The 23,893-nt window shown below is 38.9% G+C and overlaps 1 protein-coding gene and 1 pseudogene across 3 annotated transcripts in view; one reads left to right on the plus strand and one right to left on the minus strand.

The window, feature by feature from the left end:
- The window catches only part of ATRN (attractin), a 161,605-nt gene that overhangs the window by 36,865 nt on the left and 100,847 nt on the right, over window positions 1–23,893 (minus strand). For all 3 annotated transcript variants that reach the window (XM_077872383.1, XM_077872381.1, XM_077872382.1), the window contains exons 21-24: window positions 22,892–22,944; window positions 18,397–18,491; window positions 15,460–15,538; window positions 13,483–13,640 (exon numbers count right to left, since the gene is read on the minus strand). In XM_077872383.1, the coding sequence (XP_077728509.1) occupies window positions 13,483–13,640; window positions 15,460–15,538; window positions 18,397–18,491; window positions 22,892–22,944 (385 nt within the window). The remainder of the gene's footprint in view (window positions 1–13,482; window positions 13,641–15,459; window positions 15,539–18,396; window positions 18,492–22,891; window positions 22,945–23,893) is intronic.
- LOC144298890 (uncharacterized) lies at window positions 798–9,508 on the plus strand (annotated as a pseudogene).

Below are 23,893 nucleotides of genomic sequence, written 5' to 3' on the forward strand. Positions count from 1 at the left end.
ATCACCAGAGGGCTCTGCTCACCCACCTACAGTACCCCGCCACCACCTCAGCCCCACCTAAACACTCCCTTCCTCATTCAGCGGCTGGAAATCAGCTCTCTCTTCTCTACACTCCCAGTGCCCAATCTGCTTCCTTCTCAGGGTATGGGACAGTCATATTCCACCTTGTACTATGTCTGTGTATCCAGAGATGTCCTGGAAAAAAAGATTCCTGCACTCTTCTGTCAACAAAAAATCAATTTCTGACTTTCTAACCATTGTAGGAGAAAGAATGGAAAGGCAATTCCCTACCACTCATAGAGGCAGATATACCTACCTCCAGAGAGCAAATAACATCATCATATTCCAAGAACTAGACCATAGTTCTCAAACTCTGGAGAGCCTGCAGTGAAGTGTGAGTCGTAGGCCCTATTCCTACTCCTGAAGCTTTAAGTTCCCCAGGTGATTCTGATGCCAGTGTCCAAAGATCATACTTTAGGAAATTCTGAAACAAGGAATTAAGGAAAAAAATCTACCCTGCTCCTTACCCCAAACAATTCCTTTAGTGTTTCAGGAATAGGGCTGAAAAAATGTGTCATTTTTACTTAGAAGGTTTGGCCCCCAAAGAAATTAACCTGGATCTTCCCCAGGGATGGGGGTATGGTGGGTACTGGGAGTGGGGGGGAAGGTGACGGTAGAGAAAGAGAGGTTAACGCATTGAAACAAACAGAGAAGCATGACCCAAACTTTGAGGCCAGGAAATGGAAGCAGGGCAGATGTTCTAGTTTTGAAAGTGCCAAGGAATATAAGGAGACTGCATGGCAGGCCTGGGGAGGCTCTTGGACCTCACAGACTATTCTGTACCCAATGGCCAAGCCTGTCACACATGGGAATTAGGACAGCTGCCTTCAAACAACCCTGTGGGCCATAAGCCAGGGTGCTGGGAGCATCAGTCAGTGAATGAAGATCAGAGGCCTGCCCCAGATCTCTGGGCACGGGTAAGCCCTAAGGTTCCTATAGCTCCTGCGAGAAGGTGATGGCACTCTTTGGGAATGAATTTCTTATCAACTAAGGTAGGGAGGGCACTCTAAAAATAAAAGTAAGACATTTCTTATAGCCAACTACCACAAATTATTTTTCTAACATGTGTATTTCTAACATTGCATTTCTAATGTTTGTGTAATCAACAAGGTAGGTATTTGGAAACAAGTGAATGAATGGATGAACAAATACTAGCCTCAAGGCTAGTTAATTCTACTGAGCCACTCACTCCTGATGTGTAAGCTAACACTCACCATCTGCGCACACCCAACCTCCCACCCCAATAGTGCTCTGTGCTTGCTTTCCCACAGAGCCTTTCAGCCATTCTTTTCACCACTCTCCAGAATTCCTATTCCATCTTATCATGATCGTTAATAATTTAAAAATCATTAAGAACTAGATACATTTGGTTGAAATCGCTACCAGAACAAACAGCTAATCATGCAAAGCAGTGGTTCCTGCTCCCTACATCCTCTCCACAAGGTTTCTCTCCAGAGGCCCCCACCTTTATTTCAGTTTTTTTTTTTTAATGTTCTTCTGGGGGGTTATCTTTTTATCACTAAGAAGTTTTTTTTTTAATTTTTAAAAAAGATTTTATTTATTTATTCATGAGAGACAGAGAGAGAGGCAGAGACATAGGCAGTGGGAGAAGCAGTATCTCCACAGGTGCCCAATGTGGGACTCGATCCTGGACCCTGGGATCATGCCCCGAGTTAAAGGCAAATGCTCAACCACTGAGCCACCCAGGTATCCCAAAGGTTTTTTTTTTTCTTTTTCTTTTTAATTTGCTATTTCTTGACTTAGCCATTTTGGGCATCACTTACTGACTTCCTACTATAAAGGAGGGTAACTGAGGCCACCGTTCCCACTTGCCCCTTCCAGTCTAGTTACATCAATGTTGTCATTCTGAGGGTGACAGTGCTAGAAGGATGCCAACAGAGACAGGAAATGGATAGAACACCTCTAATACAGGGGAAGGATATCCCTGTTACCCACAGGCAGCTGCAAAAAGCAGGAGACATTGTAGCCATGCAAGCCACTGCAAGGCAGCTTCCTGGGCCTCACTGCCCACAAGGAGGAGCCATCAGGACTCTTCTGCAACCCTGCGTGGAGGTGAAGTCAGTGGCTCCCAGGGAAGCTCCCGCCATTTCACCAGTGTGAGGTGTGTTAGACAGAGTTTTGTCCCTGACTCCTTCCTGACTGTTCTAGACACTGTCCAACAGCAGTCAATAACTGGTAAAACCCTAGTAAAATACTGTGCACTTCCTGCAAAGTAAAAGATAAGGTCAGTTCCAAGATACATCCCAGCTGGTCTTGATGTGCTAAGGTCCCAGCTAGCCTAGGCTGCAGACCCAGTTGAGGCTACCTTCAGGAGGTTAAATAATACACTTGGGTCTTTATTTTTTTTCTATCACCTGTTTTATCTTTCATTTTTTTATTATGGAAAATTTTAAACTTTTAAAAAAGTACAGAGAATAGGATAATGAACTCAATGTGGTCACACCCACCTGTAATAATCACCAGCTCAAGTCCAGTCTTGTTTCATCCACAGGCTACCCACTTTCCCCACAATCATATTATTTCGAAGCAAATCCCAGGTTACCTATCATTTCATTATTTTTTTTTAAAGATTTTATTTATTTATTCATGAGAGACACAGAGAGACAGAGACACAGGCAGAGGGAGAAGCAGGCTCCGTGCAGGAAGCCCAATGTGGGACTCAATCCCAGGACTCCAGGCGCATTTAACTGCTGAACCACCCAGGCTTCCCCCATCATTTCATTCTTAAATATTTCAATATATATATCCTCTTAACTATCCTGTTTGTAAAATTAGAATGTTTATGTTTTCATCTCTGTCCTTTCTTCTACCTCTCAACTCTTACGACAACATGCTAAGAGCAATTCAATCCTCTAACACAGGACTGTGCCGACTGACATGACAAATTCTTGCTCTCCAACCCTAGCTGGCACCTTAGCACTGGTTGGCAATCACTCTGACAATATCAGAAAAAGCTGTCAGCACCTTCAGAAAAGTTGCAAAAAAGAACAAAGTTCTGATACCAGCCCAAAAGCTCCCATATACCTACAACTACACATTCATCTAGTACACATTTGCGACGTGTCTACTGCTGATCAACACTATGCTGCAACACTGAAGACACAGAAATAGAAGACACTGTCCTTGCCCTTGAGGAAATCTTTGTAGAGTGAAAAGACAGACAAGAGTCTACAGTGATAGAGAAACAGATGAGGAAAGAAAGTTTCTAAAGGATATGCCTGAGGGTCACCAGACCCCTCCCCTGGGTTTCTAAACAAGAATTCTACCTGGACTCCCCAACTCATGCCCAGCTCCTTCCAATCCATTCTCCCAACTGATGCCAAAGGGGTCTTTTGAAAATACCCATCTTCAGTCACTTCTTGGCTTACATTTCAGCAACTCCCAGTGCTTTTCAAGCTATAGTTGCCACCGCTCAGCTGAAGCCTCCAGTCTCTTTACGACAGCCTCTGCCCAGTTCTCCAGCACCTTGGTCACAGCGTTACCACTCTACCTCTGCTAAACTCCCAGTAGTCCCTTGCAAGAACTACTGGGAGTAGTTGGGTATGTCCTTTCCCCAGCCCAAACACCCCTGCTCTCCAACCTCATGCCCCTGAGACTCCACTCAGCACTGCCCATCCTCACTCAGACTCAGGTGGCACGAGATACTCCCCCCTCTCCTCCCAGGGCTCCCAGGAACATGGGGGCACAGCCTGCCACCCAGCATCTGACAGCTACTCTCATCCGTTCAAGGCTACAAAGTCTGCGGAGTGAACAGATGTTAAAGGAAGCCTCCTGGCTATGGAGATCATGGGAGAGATCTGCTAGCAAGGGAGATCTACCCATCCCTACCATACGTGGTATTCACAGATGGTGTGGATGAGACTGTCCAGGGAGAAAGGGTCCAGAGTAAATTCAAGGGAGCAACAGCCAAAGCCATGGGTGAAAAGTAGAAGAGAAGAGGCTTTCAGGAAGGAGGAATAATAAATAATGATCCTAGTAAAAACCACAAGGTAGTACAAGAACCTTAAATGCCACTTTGAAACAAAGAAAGATTTATACTTTAAGTAGTTCAGTTCTAAATGTATTCCATAGTTTTATCATTCTTAAGACTCTTATGGTACAGATATCTAACAGGAGGTATGTACATACACCACCATTATTATCATTATACAAAAGTATAAACATTAAAAGTGTATCTGGCATTATTCATAATAGCAAAAGGGTGAAAACAACCCAAGTATCCATCAACAGAAAAATAGATAAACAAAGTGTGGCATATCCATACAATAAAGTATCATTCAATATTTAAGAAGAGTTAAGAACTCAAACGTACTAAATATGGATGAATCTTGAAAACATTATGCCAAGTCAAAGAAGCCAGCCACAAAGCACCATATGTTATGTAACCCAATTAACACAAAATGCCAGACTAGGCAAGTCTATGGCTACAGAACACAGACTGGTGGTTGCCAGGGTCTAGGCGGAAGGAGGAATTGGGAGTGACTGCTAATGAGTACAGGATTTCTTTTTGGGCTGATGGAAATATTCCAAAATTTATTGTGGTCGTGGTCATACAACTCTGTGAATATACTAAAACTACTAAATTGTGTGCTTTAAATGGGTGAATTGTATGGTATGTGAATTATATTCCAATAAAGTGGTCACAAAAAAAAGTATATCTGAGTTAATAAAAGTTTCATACATCCTTTGCTTAGGAGAGCAATCCTGTTAGCACTCATAAACATAATTCTGAAGTCTAAATGAATGTTCAGTTCTCAATACAAATTCTGTGCTGCCTTCACTTGCGAACACTAGCCTCTTACATAAACCAGCAGATGAAACACCCGGCATGGAGAGGGCTTTAATATTAGTTCCACATTACAATAACAACCTCTGTTGCAGAGCCATTAACAAGCCAGAACCCGAGCTTCACCGCCCACCTTCCCACCTTACACAAAAAATGGTCTGCCTGTCCATTCTCTATCTTGAATCCCTACCCTCCCAAACTATGGGCATGGCTATGCCTGCTGAGTCCCTGCTTCTTGGTGAGGACATCCAGGATCGCTTTCAGAAAGCAGAGGCTGAGGGAGCGGTGCTCACCCACAGGAGCAACTCACCAGAAAACAGGCACAACTGACCCCAATACCCCCATCACCCTCTTGCTCACAAGGCCTTTTCAATCTGGGTGGGTTTTTTTTTTTTTTTAATTTTAAACTGCATCTACAAAGATTTTTATAGTTGGTTTCAAATTCCCTCAGTTAGCAGTTAAAAGTTTTGATCTGTTCCTAATTATGGAAAAGAATCCTGGGACTGGTTCAGAGTGAAGGAACTTGAGTTTAACATTACCATTTTTAAAGCATCAAGGTTTACATGAATTCTGAGTAAAGAATGAGATTTCCTTCATTATTTTGCTTTAAAAAATGAGAAACAGGGACAAAATGGCTTTTGCCTACACTGAAAGCCAAACTAAAATTTAACTGAATGGCCTACACTGCACCTATTCTTTTCGTTCAATTAGTCTCTACCTTTTTACTGAATCTGGATAGTCTCTAAGTATGCATGGGTGTGTTTAAGAATGAACTACATCTAGGAAAGCTAAGGCTCTGAGGAAATTAGAGCAGTACAGAAACGCAAAGCCTCCTCTGTTGAACACACCACTTCACATGCCCAGGAAGACACAAGCTCAGCCCTCCACACACATACAGCCACATACGGTCCCAAGTCCACAGAGAACCAGTGTCATGTGAAGACAGCGAGAACACACAATGCCACAGGTCTAGATAAGTGCCTGCAAATACTACAGTTAGTTCTACCAAAGAGCAAAAAGACATAGTTCCAACAGAACTTACCTTCTTGTTCAAGGAGAGCTTGGCAAACTAAATGGTGAACATGCCATAGTTTTTTTTTCAAAAGTGCTCCTGAATATAGCTTTCATAAGTGGATCTTATTCAAGTAAGTGATCTAGCCCACGTAAAGAGCCCCCCAAATCAGGCAGCAAATCAACATATCTTTGACTCTTAAACTTAAAATTAGTACTTTAAAAAGTAAGTGTGGGTAAGAGATCCCTCTAGAAGGAAATGCTCTAAAACCATTTCAGTGGCTTTCAGAGGGTGGAGCAACAGGGCATTGGGAGGAAAAAAACTAGAGCTCAGCATTGGCAACAGCACGACTATCTCCAGCACAAGAGCTTGTTTATATGCACAGAGCCCTCTTTCCAAATAGGAAAAATGTCAGTAGCATAAGTTAAGATTTTCACTAAAAATCTTAAAAATGTTAATCATTTTTCAGTTTTACACAACAAAGCCTGAAGTTCAATCAGATTCAGAAATAATAAGGTATGTCAGTTTGAAAACAATCTCAACTTAAAACAACTCAAGAAATAATATGTACTAGACTTCAAATCAAATATTTTATATATGTATCTCATCTATAATTAGTGTTAGGAGACATTACCAAATTGAAATTGTCTGACTGAAGCCTAGAGTTCAACCTCTATGGAGTCAAACAATCTAAATCCCTGGTTGACATCTAAGATTCCCCTTACCTTAGTGTGTACACCATATAATCTCTCCCCTTGAGTGTAGGTGGGCCTGACCTAATCAGGTGACTGCGTTTGTTTGTTTGTTTGTTTGTTTGTTTGTTTTTAAACGCAGGGCCTGAATTCATGACCTCACATCACTACCTGAACTGAGATTAAGATTTGAACACTTAAATGACTGAGCCACCCAAGCACTCCCAGATGACTTTTTTTTTTTTTTTTTAAGATTTTATTTATTTATTCATGAGAGACACAGAGACAGGAGAGGCAGAGACACAGGCAGAGGGAGAAGTAGGCTCCATGCAGGGAGCCCGATACAGGACTTGATCCTGGGACCCCAGGATCCCACCCTGGGCTGAGGGCAGGCACCCAACCACCAAGCCACCCGGGATTCCCCCAGATGACTTTTTAAAAGAGGGTCTTGAGGTCAGTCAGGAAAAGTAAAAAAGTTGAAGCTTCAGTAGATATATCTGTATTTTTGGTCTAAAATTTAAATTTTCAAATGTTATAGAAATGGAATCATACAGTATGTAAATTTCTAAGATTGTTACCCCCTCCTCAGCAAAATTTTCTTGGGATTTATCCAGATTGTTGTATCAACAGTTCGTTTCTTATTTCTGAGTGTTACTCTATGATATGTATGCATGTAGCACAGTTTAGCCATTTACCTGCTAAAGAATACTTGGGTCGTTTTTAGTTTGGGACTATTATGAATAAAGCTGCTTAATGTTGCTGGACAGGTGCTATGAACATTGGTGTATAGGTAGTCTTTGTAAACACTGGTTTTCATTTTTCTGGGATAAATGTCCAATAATGCAACTGCTGGGTTGTATATTAAGTACAAATTTAGTTTCATAAGAAAATGCAGAACTATCTTCCAAGTGGCTAAACTATCTTACTTTCCCACCAGGAATATATGTGTGATCCAATTTCTCTGTATTCTCTCTAGCATTTGGTATTATCACTGTTTTAATTTTAGCTACTCTGATAGGTATGCAGTGATGTCTCATTCTGGTTTTAATTTGCATTACTAAATCTAAGTATCTTTTCATATAGCTTGTATGCCATAGTGTATATTCTCCTTGGTGAATTATCTCTTCATATCTTTTGTCCATTTTTTAATAAAAGTATTTCTTTTTGAATGCTGAGTTTTAAAAGCTTTATTTATTTATTTAGGTGGGGGAGGGGCAGAGGAAGAGGGTGAGGGTGTCCTAAGCAGACTCCATGTTGAGTGTGAACCCTGACACAGGGCTCAATCTCACCATCCTGAGATCAGGACCTGAGCCAAAACTGAGAGTTGGATGCTAACCTGATTGTGCCACCCAGGTGCCCCTAATATTGAATTTTAAGAATTCTTATATTCTAGATTCAAGTGCTTGGTTAGAAATAATGATTTTCAAATATTTTCTCAGTATGTAGCTTATTTTTTCATCCTCTTGCCAGGGTCTTTCACAGAACAAAAGCTTTTGGTCTTGATGTGGTCCAATTTATTGATTTTTCCCTTTGTTGTTGAGTCTAAAAACCTTTTGCTTAGCCTTAGGATGTGAAGTTCTACCACTATTTTTTTTTCTAAAAGTTTTATAGTTTTACATTTCACATTTAAAGCTGTGATCACAAGTCGACAGAAGGTCCTGCAGCAGGTCCTCTCCGGTGGCCTCTTTGGCCTGACTGCCCTTGGTGTCTGATCGTATCTTTAGCCCTGCACCCTGGGGAAGTGACACAATCGGGTGGCCTACATGAACCCAACAGCAATGGCCAGATTAAGGGGTTCAATCCAGCCTTCAGAGTCAACAATCCCAGATTATCTGAATTGACCAGGGCCTACCTGGGAAAAAGTAGAAGAAAAGAAAAAAGCTCTAAGGCATTGGCTGAATTTGAAGAAAAAAAAGAATGAGAACTGGAAGAAAGAACTAGAAAAACACAGGGAGAAATTACTAACTGGAAGTGAGAGCTCATCCAAAAAAAAAAAAAGAGAAAGATAAAAGAAAAGAAATCTGGTAGGTATTTATCTTCTTCTCTATCAATTCTTCTAGTAGTTCTTCAGATTCTGAAGAGGAGGATAAAAAAACAAGGAAACAGGAAAAAGAAGAAACATTCACATAAATTTTCTGAAAGCTCCACTTCAGAAACTGAAGTGGACAGTAAGGATAATTTATAAAAGAAGTCAAGGGCTGCCTGGGTGGTTCAGTTAGTTGAGTGTCTAGCTCTTGATTTTGGCTCAGGTCATGATCCCAGGGTCCTGGGATCAAGCCCCATGTTGGACTCTGTGCTCAGCGAGGAGTCTGCTTGAGATTCTCTCTCTCCCTCATGTATGTATACTCATGTCCTTGCTCTAAAATAAATAAATCTTAAAAACTGTTAAAAAATACATCAAAGTATGCAAATGAGAAAAGGACATGAAAGGACTCAGTAAAAAAAAAAGAAAAAGATGAATTCTGATGATAAACCTTTGTCACTGGAGTACGTATCAGAATCAGATTATATTGAGGAGGTTTGGGCAAAAAAGAAAGCAATGAAGAAAAAGTAGCAGTAAGAAAAAAAAGAAAAAGAAAAAGAAGCATATAAAACATGGTAAGGAGAAAAAGAAGGCTGCAGTTCAAGTCCTGGCTGGCCATAACATTATAAGAAAAATCAGGATTCCCTTGTAAAGAAAGAGCTATGTTTAAGGAAATTTCAACTGTGAGAATCAAGACATAATTACAAAAATGCATGAATGTTCCTATTTTTCGAATTAGTCCTGGACTATTCAGTACCACACAGATGCTGCTGTGTGAAAGGGCCATCATTGTTGCCTGCTGCTTGAACATCTATTTTTTTCTCTTCCAGGACTTAACAACTCTGGGAGATAGTACACTATCAGTTGTGCTAGTCGTTAAGATATTTGGGGATAAAGTTAACATTTTTGACTAGAAGTGTGCCATGATAAATGAAAGAAGTTGAATCTGGATACATCATTAAGATGTAATCAGAAATGACCCAATGACTCCAGAGAACATTTTTGAAATAGGGATCACATTGATATTTCAAAATCCGTACTCTATAGATAAGTTATTTTAATTTCCCCCCTTATATACTTTTATTTATCTGGGGAAGGAGCTTTTGTGGGGGGGCAACCTCTTCAGATGGCAGAACAGCATGCCTATTTATTTATTTATTTATTTATTTATTTATTTATTTATTTATTCGTTCATTCATTCATTCATTTATTTATTTTTATGATAGATATTGAGAGAGAGAGAGAGAGAGAGAGGCAGAGACACAGGAGGAGGGAGAAGCAGGCTCCATGCCGGGAGCCCGACATGGGACTCGATCCCGGGACTCCAGGATCGCGCCCTGGGCCAAAGGCAGGCGCCAAACCGCTGAGCCACCCAGGGATCCCCGAATAGCATGCCTCTTATACTCACACATCCTATTTTTGTGGACGTATAGCCATGCTTCATGGGGAGGTCAGAGCTGGGCATAGCAATCTTGCCCTCTGACATTCTTGGACTCTGTCATTTGCTGCTTTGTTTATTTATTTATTTATTTTTCATTTGCTGCTTTAAATGAACCAAAGAAACAGCCCTTTGCGGCATGACAGTGCCACAAAGCGCCTGGAATTTAGCTCCACTTCAATAATGCTGAACGTTTTTTAGCATTAGAAAGTTTTACAACATTTGAATTAATTTTGACTACAGTTTGGCTTTGGAGAGGAATATTTCAAATAGACACTACTTTTTGAGCCTGACTGCTAAATATTCTAAAATGTATGTTTTATACTGTTAAGTTTTAACTAGTCAGGAATATTTTATGTAACCAGTGATAGTTATTTTTGTATGAATTTTGTTTAGGTTGTAATGTTTAGCTTTTATTAACTCTTGATTTTTGCTATCTTAAATTTCTTGCTGTGTTTAATGACATACTTGCCAAGACACGTAGCAGGTAAAAAACAAAACAAAACAAAAAAGCAACCCAGGCTTTTGACTTTTTTTTTTTTAAACAGCTTCATATTGAGGCTGAGACTTATGATAAACAAGTCAAGTGGCAGGTCTGGTATGTTATGTCTTACTACAAAAAGCAATTGCCAGAATCTTAGTAAACACAACATTTTAACAAGTTGCCTTTGTATATTCATAACAAATTATGACAAGTGGGAATTACATTATGCTCTTCCTGTGTCATATTTTACTATGATTTTGTACCTCATATCTACTGCTGAGCTGTTTATTAGTAATATTAAATGGAATTGAAAAATCATTTTTACTTTATATTTTTACATAATCAGGTAACATGAAATATAATTTGATGTACAATTTTGCCTGTTAGAGAGGGTGTGCTAATTATAGTGGTATATACATAAAATATTTTGGCATGACAAGAGGCTGAATAAATATTTCACTTTAAAAGAAAAGAGCTGTGATCCATAAAGAGTTGATTTTGTGTAAGATGAAATATTTAGGTTGAAGTTCATTTATTTGTCTATAGTTGTTCAATTGTTCCAGCACTACTTATTTGAAAAGGCTATCCTTCTTCCACTGAATTAACTGTCTTTGTTTCTTTGTCAAAAATTGGTTGGACATATTTGTGTGGTTCTATTTCAAGGTTCTTTATTCCATTCCTTGATCTGTGTATATCCGTCCACCAATAACCACAGTCTTGATTGCTGTAGCTAAACAGTAAGCCTTAACATTGTGTACAGTGATTCTTCCCACATTACTCCTCTATTTCACACCAGTTATAGCTATTCTAGAATCTCTGCCTTTTTGTATAAATTGTAGAATAAGCTTGTCTGTATCTACAAAAAAAATCTTGCTGTGATATTTAAATTTTTATAATTGGGTTAAAAAATATTTAAGGTAAAATTTACTGTTTTACCCACTTTTAGGTGTATGATTCAGTACTCTTAAGCACAGATGCTCCAAAGATTGGAGGATAGTGTGAAAATCACTTTGTGCCAATACATTTTAAAAAATGAAATAAGTTAATGCCTAGAAAAAATTATCTTAAATGGCTGGAATAGAAAGAGAAAATCCAAAATATCTTATAACTTTTAAAGAAGTTGAATCAACAGTTTAAAAAAAAAATCTCCACAAATAAAATACTAATGATTTTATAAGAGAGATCTATCAAGTATTCAAGGTTCACATAATTCTAATCTTATATAATCTCTTCCAGAAATGAGAAAACTCCTCAATTTATAATTATTAACAGTTAATTTAACCTTGATATAAAAACCGAACAAGGACAGCAAAAGAAAACGGGATGAACGGTGATGTCATTCATTGAGAAAGGAAGCATGGGCCTTGGGGTTAGGGTCACAAGAGTGACTAAATGCTGATGGCAGGAGCTTGTGATCATCCAATTAGAGCTGTCTAGGCAGCAACCAAGAATACTGGTCTGCAGTGCTCGTTGAAGCTGAGCTGGAGACAGAACTGAGAATCACTAATACAGAAATAGTACCATAAGTCCTACAACAGTGGGATGGAATTACAGGGAAACTGGGATGAAGACTAAAGAGAACCAATGCCTGATTCCCAAACAACCTCAATGTTTCAGGAAGGAGATTCTCTAAAGAGCCTGGTCAGAGGATGTGGTGAGGGGAGGAGGTTTTGTAGCGGGCTGATAGGTGAATGGATAAGAGGAAACACAAATGGGGAGCCAACACCACAAGAGGGCTGGCTGAGGAGGGAAGCAGGAAGTGTGTAAGATTAAAGGGAAAAGCAGGAGGACACCTGGGTGGCTCAGCAGTTGAGCATCTGCCTTTGGCTCAGGATATGATCCCGATCCTGGGATCAAGTCCCGTTTTGGGCTCCCTGTAAGGAGCCTGCTTCTCTCTCTGCCTATGTCTCTGCCTCTCTCTCTGTCATGAATAAATAAATAAAATCTTTAAAAAAATAAAATAAAGGGAAAAGCAGATAGAGGATGAACACATTTGTGGACCATCTAGACAGAAAAGGAAGCGGCTGGTGAGAAAAAAACACAACACAGAGCCTATTCCCACATTCCAGGAATGAAAAGATTGTTCTTTAGTCATCCTCCCAAGGGATGAACACAAAACCACCAGGATTCGGTTGCACACCCATCCTAACTGATCAGTAATGGCTTGCTTCTGAGAGTCGGCAAACGGCCACAGACCAAGCCCGGGACCACGCTTCTACGGCTAAAGGCACACCAGTCCCTGAAAATCCACCCAACCCTGAATTCCACATTTACCCAAAATAGAGGGAGTATACGCAAAAAGTACTGAGGCAAGGCCTGGAGAGCAAAATAAGGCCATGCATCTTGGTCTTTAAGAGGGAGTCCACTGGTCCCCTGAGAACAGAGAGAAGGTTCGAGGCTGGTAACATCGGTGGCAGCAGCAGGTCAAGTCACATACCGAAAATCTGAGATGTGGAGAGGCTACATGATCTGTCTAGGAGAGGCCAGGACTCACACCCACATCTGTCTGACCACAGGGCCTATGCTTTTACACGCAACCTTATGCTGCCATGCACCACTGCCATAAATGCTGTGGCATCTTTTTGTATGGCACTCCTCACACTGACTCACTGGTTTCAGTGTGTTTGCTTCATTATACCCTCCTAATTCACTCCAGAACAGAAGCTCTCCAGGCTTTTACAGGGCAAGCGCTCAGTGAAGAGATGAATACAGCTATAATTAACAAATTTGTAACAGGCCAACTTGCTTTCAAAAGTGCTTATAAGTCTCTTTCTTAAGTGATTTAAGCCATCCCTACCACAACCTTCTTTATGGTGTTCGTGTGCTTGGCACTCTTCTGCCATAGATACTACAAAGGCAAAGCAATATCATATGCCTCATTTACCTCAAGTTCCAAATTAGTGGATTGAGTCTCCACTGGAGTGATTTCAGTATGTCTGCAGGTTGAGACCAAAAACACTTCTTACCTGAATTTTGATGGGCCAGGTGAAATTACTGACATAAACGAAGAAAGTGATATTTGGGTGGTTGCGAAAATCGAACTTCTCATTAGAAAAGCTATCTTTGTACTCCTTAATGTTGGTTTTTGAAACAACAGGCATCTCTTCTCCAGCCTGGGTTCCCGCTATCAGGAAGAAAAGAATGAAATGCAAGAGTCTTTTTTTTATTTTTCTGGACAGAATCTGCCCTCATTAATAATAACAGTTAGCATGTACTGAACACATTGCATTCCAGGAATAGCCTCTGAGAGTACAACCTCATTTAATTCTAACAATAACTCTTATTATTCTCGTTTACAGATCAGAACACTGAGGTTCGGAGAAACTAAGTAACTTGATTCAGGTCACATAGCCAGGAATAAGCAGAGTTGAGATTTGCAGTGGGAAGGCTGATATGCAAGGCTGTGCCCTTAACTAGAATGGTTCTGCCAGGAGGCTCTGCAACTCCTCTCCGCCTCAATGGATGACACATAGTTGTGAAAATGCAGATACCACTAGAATCCTATTAACAAGCAACAGCTTTCATTCTGCATGGAGCACTTAAACTGCTTTGCATTTCTCCTTTAGACCTGTTTGTCCATGCTTCTGATCTCCCATGCCAGGGACACTGATTCACCTCCCACTTCCTAACTACCAGTGACCTCATGTCTCAGCAACAGGAAGGAAGGAGCTCTAGAGGGTCACTCAGTCCCTTCTGCTATCAGCTCCAACTGTATTTAAACCCCCCAATTGGTATAAACCCATCCTACTTCCAAATGGTCCTTCAACATTCCATATTCTCTCTCAGCCAGGAATTCTGGTGTCTACAAAGATTCATAAAATAGATTTTTTCCATGTCTGCATTAACTTGAGTGTGACTTGAGTCCAGACTGCTGGGTGCTCACTGAAAATAATCATTGAAAAGCATTCACATGTTCAGAGATGTTGCCCTTCTCCCAGTGTTCTGATAATTCAGACTTTTTCTTCAAAGTGTTTCCTTACTGCAAGTTTCCAAACCTTTTCTGAATTCCATACAATCTTTTAAGACATGATAACATAAGACATGCAAAGGTAATGTTTAATTTTGCTTCAGTCTAACTGGTTGTGTTTTGACCAAAAACTAGTACCGGAAGACCAATGATAAAGAAGCGCAGTTTTAGCATCCAATGAGAAACCGCTGTGTTTCAAGCACTATGTGGACTGCTTCCTTTATTGTCTCATTTCAGCCTCACCATCCCATGTACAGCTAGATGTTTCTTGCATTCCCTGTATCCATGAGGAAAGTGGCTCAGAAAGCTTAATCTGCCCAATTGCACAGTGCAGCATGGGTGGTAACAGGCAGAGTTCAAACCCACATTTGTTGTGCTATGTTTGTAGGCATTACATCAGGCCCACCTGTTAGATCCTCAGTAGATCTTTTGCCCAGATCTTCTTTAGTGAATTGCAGCAACACAGATGGGAGCAAACACTATGTTTTTCGAGCCTGATTTAATTTCCAAAGTATACTTCCCTTTGTCTACCAAGATCTCATTCTATTTTAAATATTTCCATTTCTTGAAACTCTTGAGTCATTTCCATTTTCCATTTCTGAAGCCTGGACAGGGATGACGATGGGAGTGCCAGAGCAGTGTCTGCAGCAGTGCTATCATAGCTGATAGCAGGGCAGGGGTGATGAGCATGAACTGAGCCTGATACCACTGGAGGTGCTAGCATGTATAACCTGATTTAATCGACACAACAATTCTAGGAGATAAGTATTGCTATCTTTTCTTTATGACAGATAACATTACCTAAGGTCTAGAAAGGGGTTTAGACACTTGTTCAAGGTCTCCTAGGTAATCAGTGGCAAAGGTGGGTTTCAAGCCCATCTGTCTCCAGAGCCCCTTTTCTCAACAACTACATTCTATTTCTCAATCTGTTACCAATCTACTCTACTTGGAAGATCTTCTCTAGTTATGTCTTTACCTGAGAAGCTGGCAGCCCAGGTGATGTTGAGGTTGAAGTTTTTGGAGGCATTGATGAACATGTCCAAATCCCTGTTTTGCTGATGAGCAGTGCAAATAGTTAGAAAATTAATTACAACAGTTTTCAGATTTTAAAATAAAGTAGTAATTAAAATTTGCTATTCTCAATTTTCTTAACTACAAAACAGATATTTTACAGTGTCTTAAAAGAAACTCACACTTGTAAGAAAGTTACATTTCTGACCAACATAAACAATCCCAAATAAATTTCATTTCTCTCCCATAAATGTGTATGTAATTTAATGCTTATCAAATGCTTAACTCCATAAAAAAGTATGTTTTAAAAAAGTCCCTGACCAGAGCATGATGACTTAAATCCTATGACCTATGTTAAGGGAGTCAGCCTCCTAAGGATCCTCTGGGCAGCTGTTTCCAAATGTCTGGAGAGCTCATGCTGATAAGTAAACATTGAACCAAGTCCTCAATTTATATGTATTTATAAATTAAACCTATGTACTTCTGAACTGATAGACTACATACAGTGTAAAGTTCTCCAAAGTGAAAATGGTTTTTAAAAAAAAGCATAAAAAGCTGAAATAAAGTAACTTAAAAAAATATTTTGACTGTATTCATTCAAGATTTAAAAAACATTTTTCTCTCACTAAAAATATTATTTCTAGAGAAATATGACTGAATTTTTTTTATTAGCTTTGAAAACCTTATTTACTTATTTATCTCTTATCGAGATACAATAATTTGAAGAACTAGTTTAATTTATTTGATTCTTGGTTGAATGACTGAGAAAGAAATCTCTGGGAAATGTGCTGAGCCAATAGATAAAAGTGCACTACTGGGTACACTGGGTAAATTGTAATACTAATTTTTAGTTTTCACTGAAATTTGACTAATCTCTTTCTTGTGGTCAAATAATTATTTTTGCTAATGAATCAGATGTTGTATTTTTATATTTTATAAATGGACCCAATCCTGCTGAAATTCTTCATCTTGAGAGACCAAAAAAACAAATGAGAACAACAGATTTTTAAGGGTATTGTTTTGATGGTATTTACAGCACAAAATCATAACAATGGAAACATTTCCAAACAGTGATTTTGAAACCAGAAGTTTCTCTCTCAAAGCAGTTAATTACCTTCTTGTTTATTGATACAATCTCACCTTCCTCTTGCAGGAGAAGCTCAAGTGTTTGTTTATTTTTAATATATGCTGGAAGAACATTACTAACAATTACTTGTTTCCATGGAAAGGATCAATAAACTTGTGCTTTAATAAAAGACAGAACATACACTTTAGCTAACACTATGAAATATTCTGTCATAAGAAAACAGGGAACTCCAAAGAGGTCAAAAGATTTTCATGATCACTCTCCTTATTAAGATGTATTACCAATAGTTTATTATGTTTATTTAAAATAAAATTAACAAGGGATCCCTGGGTGGCGCAGCGGTTTGGCGCCTGCCTTTGGCTCAGGGCGCGATCCTGGAGACCCAGGATCGAATCCCACATCGGGCTCCTGGTGCGTGGAGCCTGCTTCTCCCTCTGCCTGTGTCTCTGCCTCTCTCTCTCTCTCTGTGTGACTATCATAAATAAATAAAAATAAAAAAATAAAAAAAATAAAATTAACAAAATAAATAAATAAATAAATAAATAAAATTAACAACATCAATTACTTTGTGAAAGACTGAGTATTTCAACCACCTGCTTATGAATAAAATATTAAATAAATTTCATGTGTGGTACTTTTGCTATAATCTTATCCTAAAGTCTTTTTTTTTTTTAATTCTAGTCAACACAGCCATTCAAATGATATGATACACAGTCTGTGCATATAATATTTTCATTTAAGGTTATTTATTATTTTTACTTAAAAAGAAATTCACTAATACATTTCTTCTTAATTTTATTATTAAAATGGAATATAAAAACAGAACTTACTTTCCTATAATTGTAAACATTCCACACTCTGGATTTTGTTCTGCTATTAATTTATTTTTTAGATTTAGCAATGTTTGTTAACAATAACATTTGTTAACAAAGGAATATAACCTGGCTTACTGTCATACTATTTTCCATGAATTATTCATCATGTTTATTGTGACAGGCATTTTTTAATGCTTTGTGTATGTTGATGAGAAATAAGAAACCATTAAGGAAGTTCCTAAATAATTTATCATCAAGTTTAGTAAAATGTCATTATTTACTGGAGTGGCCATTGACTTCATATTTCGTTAAAGAAATCGTATAGGTATGTCTTCATGTTTTAGACATTTCACTTTTAAATGTCATGCTATATTGGCTCCCTGCTACCACCAGGTAGTACCTTATGTCAGGATAGGGTTCATCGTTAATGAAAGTAGATATAAATCCACCTTTCAATTAGTTGTCCTAATAATTCCAATTATTTCAGGTTAACTTCTGGTTGGACCTGACTACATCTTCACTGTTTTTACCTCTTAATAAGGCTAACAACTTTGTCTGGGTACAGATCACCTCAGAAGCCTTCCATACAACACTGGCATTAATTTCATTCTGCAGTCTTTTTGCAGATATTTGTTAACTCTGGTCTGTTTGGAGAGAGTAAATCTGGGCTCTGCTATGTGCCCCACTGATGGGGGAAGTCCCCTTCCAGTCTCCTCTCCTTTTCTGTGGGAGCTGCGATGGGCTGATGGAAAAGCAAGTATGTGTGGAGTCAGTGGCAGTCTGGGTATCAGATCCTGGTAAATCTGAACAATACCATTCTGGCCTCTGAGATGGACAGGAGATAAAGTGTAGATTCTAACATTTCTTTCCTGAACCTCTAAACATAGTCCTGTGTACTCCACTCTGAAGGCCACTGCTAATGCAGTGCTTCTATTCACAAAGATCAAGAAAAAGATCCACACGAATTCAAAACAAAGCAAGAAAACTTTTAAAATCTTACTTCATCGGGAGTAGCCACAAAATTGATGGCTGTATAATAGCGGTCATCTTCCTGGGACAGGCTAAAAGTGAACTGATAGTCAATAAGAAGAGTATCTATGGAAAGAAAGAAATGTATATTTAAAAATTAAAACAAAACACAACAGGTCTCTAGAGATACAGATTGATTTTCTTCTAAATATTCAATAGCCAGGAAACATTTAGCTCATTTATACCTGGTGGCTGGGAGGCTTTTCAAAGGAAGTCAAGTCTGTGGGCAGTATTGTTTTATTTAGAATAACCTATCAAACTCTCTTTATATCATGATCCTGATTGAGATTTTAGGCTCTAACCTAGCTCACCTGCAAATATTAATTGTAGCTCTATTATATGCTAGGTTTGTTTAGGGATTCAAAGTTACAAATTTTTTTTAAAGATTTTATTTATTTATTCATGAGAGACACAGAGAGAGAGAGGCAGAGACACAGGCAGAGGGAGAAGCAGGCTCCATGCAGGGAGCCCAATGTGGGACTTGATCCCGGGACTCCAGGATCACGCCCTGAGTGGAAGGCAGGCGCTCAACCATTGAGCCACCCAGACATCCCCAAAGTTATAATTCAATGGTATAAAAGAAACTAAGACTCCATGGAAAAATGGTTGATTCCAGGTCTGGGGCAATGAATATGTGCCTTGATTACTTATTTTTGAAAGCAAGAAAGTCTTCAAAGACTAAAGTGATGTAGCAAAAGAAAAGAGCTTTATAGAAAGCCTACTGGGCAAAGATGGTGGAATTTTCTTTTTTTTTTTTTTTTGGTACAAAAAGGTGGTTTTATTAAACCACAAGGACAGGACCTGTGGGCAGAAAGAGCTGCCCAAAGATGGCATAATTTAATTCTAAAAAGTCAATTGTAAAAAATAAAATAAAAAATAAAAAGTCAATTGTACAACTCAACAACCTGATTTAAAAATGGACAGAGGAGTTGAACAGTTATTTCTCCCAAGAGGGTATACAAATGGCCAGTAAGCATATGAGAAGATGCTCAACATCATAAATCATTAGGAAAATACAAATCAGTTAAATTACAATGAGATACCACCTCACACACAATAGGATGGCCACTATCTGGCACAGCGGTTTAGCGCCTGCCTTTGGCCAGGGTGTGATCCTGGAGACCCGGGATCGAATCCCATGTCGGGCTCCCGGTGCATGGAGCCTGCTTCTCCCTCTGCCTGTGTCTCTGCCTCTCTCTCTCTCTCTCTCTGTGTGTGACTATCATAAATAAATAAAATTAAAAAAAAAAAAAAAACAGAAGATGGTAAATGTTGGTGGGGATGTGGAGAAACTGGAAATCTTGTGCACTGCTAGTAGGAGGGTGAAATGGTACAGCTAATGTGGAAAACAGTATGGTAGTTTCTCAGAAAACTTAAAAACAGAATTATCAAATGATCCAGCAGTTCTACTCTGGAGTACATACCCAAAGAATTGAAAGCAGGATCTTGAAGTGATATATATAAACCATGTTCACAGTAGCCACACAGATCACAGCTATTATTCACAAAAGCCAAAAGATGGAAGCAACCCAAAGGTCCATCAATAGTATACATAAAGTGTAATATTAAAAAGGAAGGAAATTCTGATATACATTACAGCCTGGAACAACTTTGAAGACACTATGCCAAATGAATAAGCCAGTCACAAAAGACCAGTATTATATTATTGTACTTATATGAGATGTCTAGAATAGTCAACGTTATAGAAACAGAATGATGACTGCCAGGGGCTAGGGGAAGAGGGGGATGGAGAGTTTTGGGTAAGTTTATTGTTAACTGTTTAAGAAACTGCCAAATGGTTTGCCAAAGTGCCTACACCATTTTAAATTCACACAAAGAATGTTCATTGGGACTTTTATCAAAAGTTAAAACTTGTATTTTTTTTTAATTTAAAAGTAAAAAGCAAGCCACAGAGAAGATAAAATGTTTGCAAATCATGTATTTGAGGAGGAGCTTATATCCAGGTTATATTGCCCATTTCACTACTAAATCCTGGTATTTGGTACTGGCTTTATTTTTTCAAGATAGGTTACAATGTACCAAGTTACAAAAAATTCACTGATATGGTGGGGCATCTGGGTGGCTTAGTTGGGTAAGTGTCCAACCCTTGGTTTCGGCTCTAGTCATGATAGTGTCATGAGATTTAGCCCTCAGTGCACAGTCTGTTTGGGATTCTTTCCCTGTCCCCTTCTCTCCCCCTCTGCTCCTCCTGCTTGTGAGCTCTCTCTCTTTCTTTAAAATGAAATAAATAAATAAAATCTTTTTAAAAATTCACCAAAGTAGTTCCAGGTTCCACATTTAACCTTTAAGAAACAACCAGTTGTCTAGTTTTGGTATGGTTATCAAAGGATATTATCCATAATTATCTGAAGAGGTTATTAAATATCCCACCCCTTTCCAATTACATCTGGCGAGGCCAGGTTTTTTTAAATGTACTTTTAACCAAAGAGATGTATTCGATAGACTGAATGTAGAGCAAATGTGAAAACCTGTTACCTTCTATTAAGGTAATTAGCCAGTGTTGGCTATTGACTCTAGTTATTCTAAGGGCGTATCTCAATGTGGTTTTAAAACACATACCCCAAATGTATAACGATGTTACACATTTTGTTCCTGTTGGCCAATCATCTATCTTCTTTGGTGAAATGTCTATTCAAATCATTGTCTGTTTTCAATTAGAATTGTCTCCTCATTCAGTTGTAAGAGTTTTTAAAAATACATCCTGGATACAAGCTCCTCAAATACATAATTTGCAAACATTTTCTCTTCTCCATGGCTTGCATTTTACTTTTTAAATGGTGTTTTTTTTAACAAAACACAAGTTTTAACTTTTTCTTAAAGATTTTATTTATTTATTCATGAGAGACAGAGAGAGAGGCACACAGGCAGGGGGAGAAGCAGGCTCCATGCAGGGAGCCCGATGCAGGACTCAATCCTGGGACTCCAGGATCACACTCCCGGCCAAAGGCAGGCGCCAAACTGCCGAGCCACCCAGGCGTCCAACAAGTGTTAACTTTTGATAAAGTCCTAATAATTTTTTCTTATGAGTCGTGCTTTTGGAATCACATCTAAGAACTCTTTCTACTACACAGTAATGAAGTTTTTCTCTTCTTTTCTTCTAGAAGAAATATAGGTATATGTTTATGTGGTTTGTATACAGACACACACACACATAAGATATATATCATGTTTATAGTTTCCAGGTGGACATGAATTGTGAGTGGATGCTGTTCAACCCAGGAAAGGAGGTACATAATTATAGTGGATATGCCAAAATATTAACTCCTTTTCTCTGGTTTCATAATTTTGCCTACTATGTGGATGGATTCTTATAGGAAGAAAACCACATTTACCCAGAAGGACCTAGTTCCTGTGCCAGATTTACCTTTCACTGAATGTCAGTCATTAGATATTTTATTTATTAATTCCTAAAGAGGTGATTAACACAAATAAGTTTCAGAGAGAATCATTACTTCAACTATATTTAAAAAATTATTTCTGAGGGAGCACCTGGGTGGCTCAGTTGGTTAAGCCTCTGACTCTTGATTTCAGGGTCATGAGACTGAGCCTTCCCTCAAGCTCAGCAGTCAGTGGGGAATCTGCTTGTGATTCTCTCCCTCTCTCTGCTCCCATGCCCTCTTCTTCCCCTCCCCCCAGCTATTTCTCTGTCTCTCTAAAATAAATAAATAAATCTTTTAAAAAATTTTGTTTCTGGAGACACTGGTGACTCAGTCAGTTGAGCAACCAACTCTTGAGTTCATCTCAGGGTGCTGGGATTGAGCCCCACGTTCAGTTCCACATTCAGTGTGGAGTCAACCAGAGATTCCTTCTCTTCCTCTTCTTCTGCCCTGCCCGTGGACTGTGCTCTCTAAATAAATAAAATATTAAAAATAAAATGTGTTTCTGATCTATACATCCTAAAATGTGAAATGTGTTAACGCCAAAAAGGTAATGGCAAATGAAATAAGGTTTCAAGAGAATATAAACAGAGGAAAGCCAGAGATGCCTATTTCTGTATGCTCCCCTGATATCTTCCATGGACATATTAACATAAACCACAATCATAATTAACACAATTTAAAATGGCATTGCTATATGTCATAAGTGTAATAGAATGCAAATACATCAAATTGGGACACACTTGGGACACCTGGGTGGCTCAGTGGTTGGGCGCCTGCCTTGGGCTCAGGTCATGATCCCGGGATCCGGGATCGGGTCCCGCATCAGGCTTCCTGTGGGGAGCCTACTTCTCCCTCTGCCTACGTCTCTGCCTCTCTCTCTCAGTCTGTGTCTCTCATGAATAAATAAATAAATCTTAAAAAAAAAAAACTAGGACACACTTTCACTAATGGCTTCTATATTCTTTTAGCACTTACCATTCTCAAACCATGTTAAAGCAAATAACAAAGTTTTAGTAGACTACTCTACTCTGCTTCTAGACAAATATGTATTGTGAAGACACTTACAGTAACATGTTCCTTTGAGAGGATTTCCCTGGTATCGATTTTCCACCTCACACCTAGAAGGATAAAAATAAAGATTATTTTCTATTGCTAGGTAAAACAAAATCAACATTCATTTTATTTTTTATTTTTTTTAAAGATTTTATTTGTTTATTCATGAGAGACAGAAGAGAGAGAGAGGCAGAGACATAGGCAGAGGGAGAAGCAGGCTCCACGCAGGGAGCCTGATGTGGGACTGACCCCAGGACTCCAGGATCACGCCCTGGGCGGAAGGCAGGCGCTTAAACCACTGAGCCACCCAGAGATCCCCTCAACATTCATTTTAAAACCAAGCAGATCCTTTTATATAAAACTAAACTACAAACAAGTGTGAATCAATATAATCACATTTTTCACTGTCACTTAGATCAGGTAAGCTGATGAGGGTGTGTATCCATGTTGAGTACAGACCGCCCAGCAGTTTCACACCACCTGCCAACTGATAAACATTTGCCAAAGTGCAGGAGACAAGTCCAAATTTAATAAACCTAGATACTATTTATTATCTTGAAAAACACATTTCCACTTTTGTGTGGACTATTTAGTCCTCTAAAAGTGAAGTCAAAATATTTTTCAAATATTCATCTTATTTCCTTCCTACTCTCCCTGGATAAAACTGATCCTGTTCTTTAATAAGAAAAGAATGAGAATCACTTTCACTTAAAAAAAAAAAAAAAACAACTCCTTGAACATGGTTTGCCAGTCTGGAAAAAAAAATAAGTTCTAATAAAAAAAAAATTGTTACTTCCCCCCACAAATATCATCTGTGAATATCGGCAAAGCCCAGTCTCTCACTTCACAAAGCCATTCATACTGGCAGGCCCAGTAACTAAGAGCTACTAAGAAAGGGGGGAAAGCTTGGGTCAAGCACTTTTCCCAGATAAATAATACATGATATTGTGTCCTTTAATCCAGGATGATTCTCAGCACTTGCTTCTTTCTAAAATCTCTTGAAGAGAAAGTCTT

This window comes from Canis aureus, chromosome 26 (genome assembly GCF_053574225.1).
Source record: "Canis aureus isolate CA01 chromosome 26, VMU_Caureus_v.1.0, whole genome shotgun sequence".
NCBI classification, from domain to species: Eukaryota; Metazoa; Chordata; class Mammalia; order Carnivora; family Canidae; genus Canis; species Canis aureus.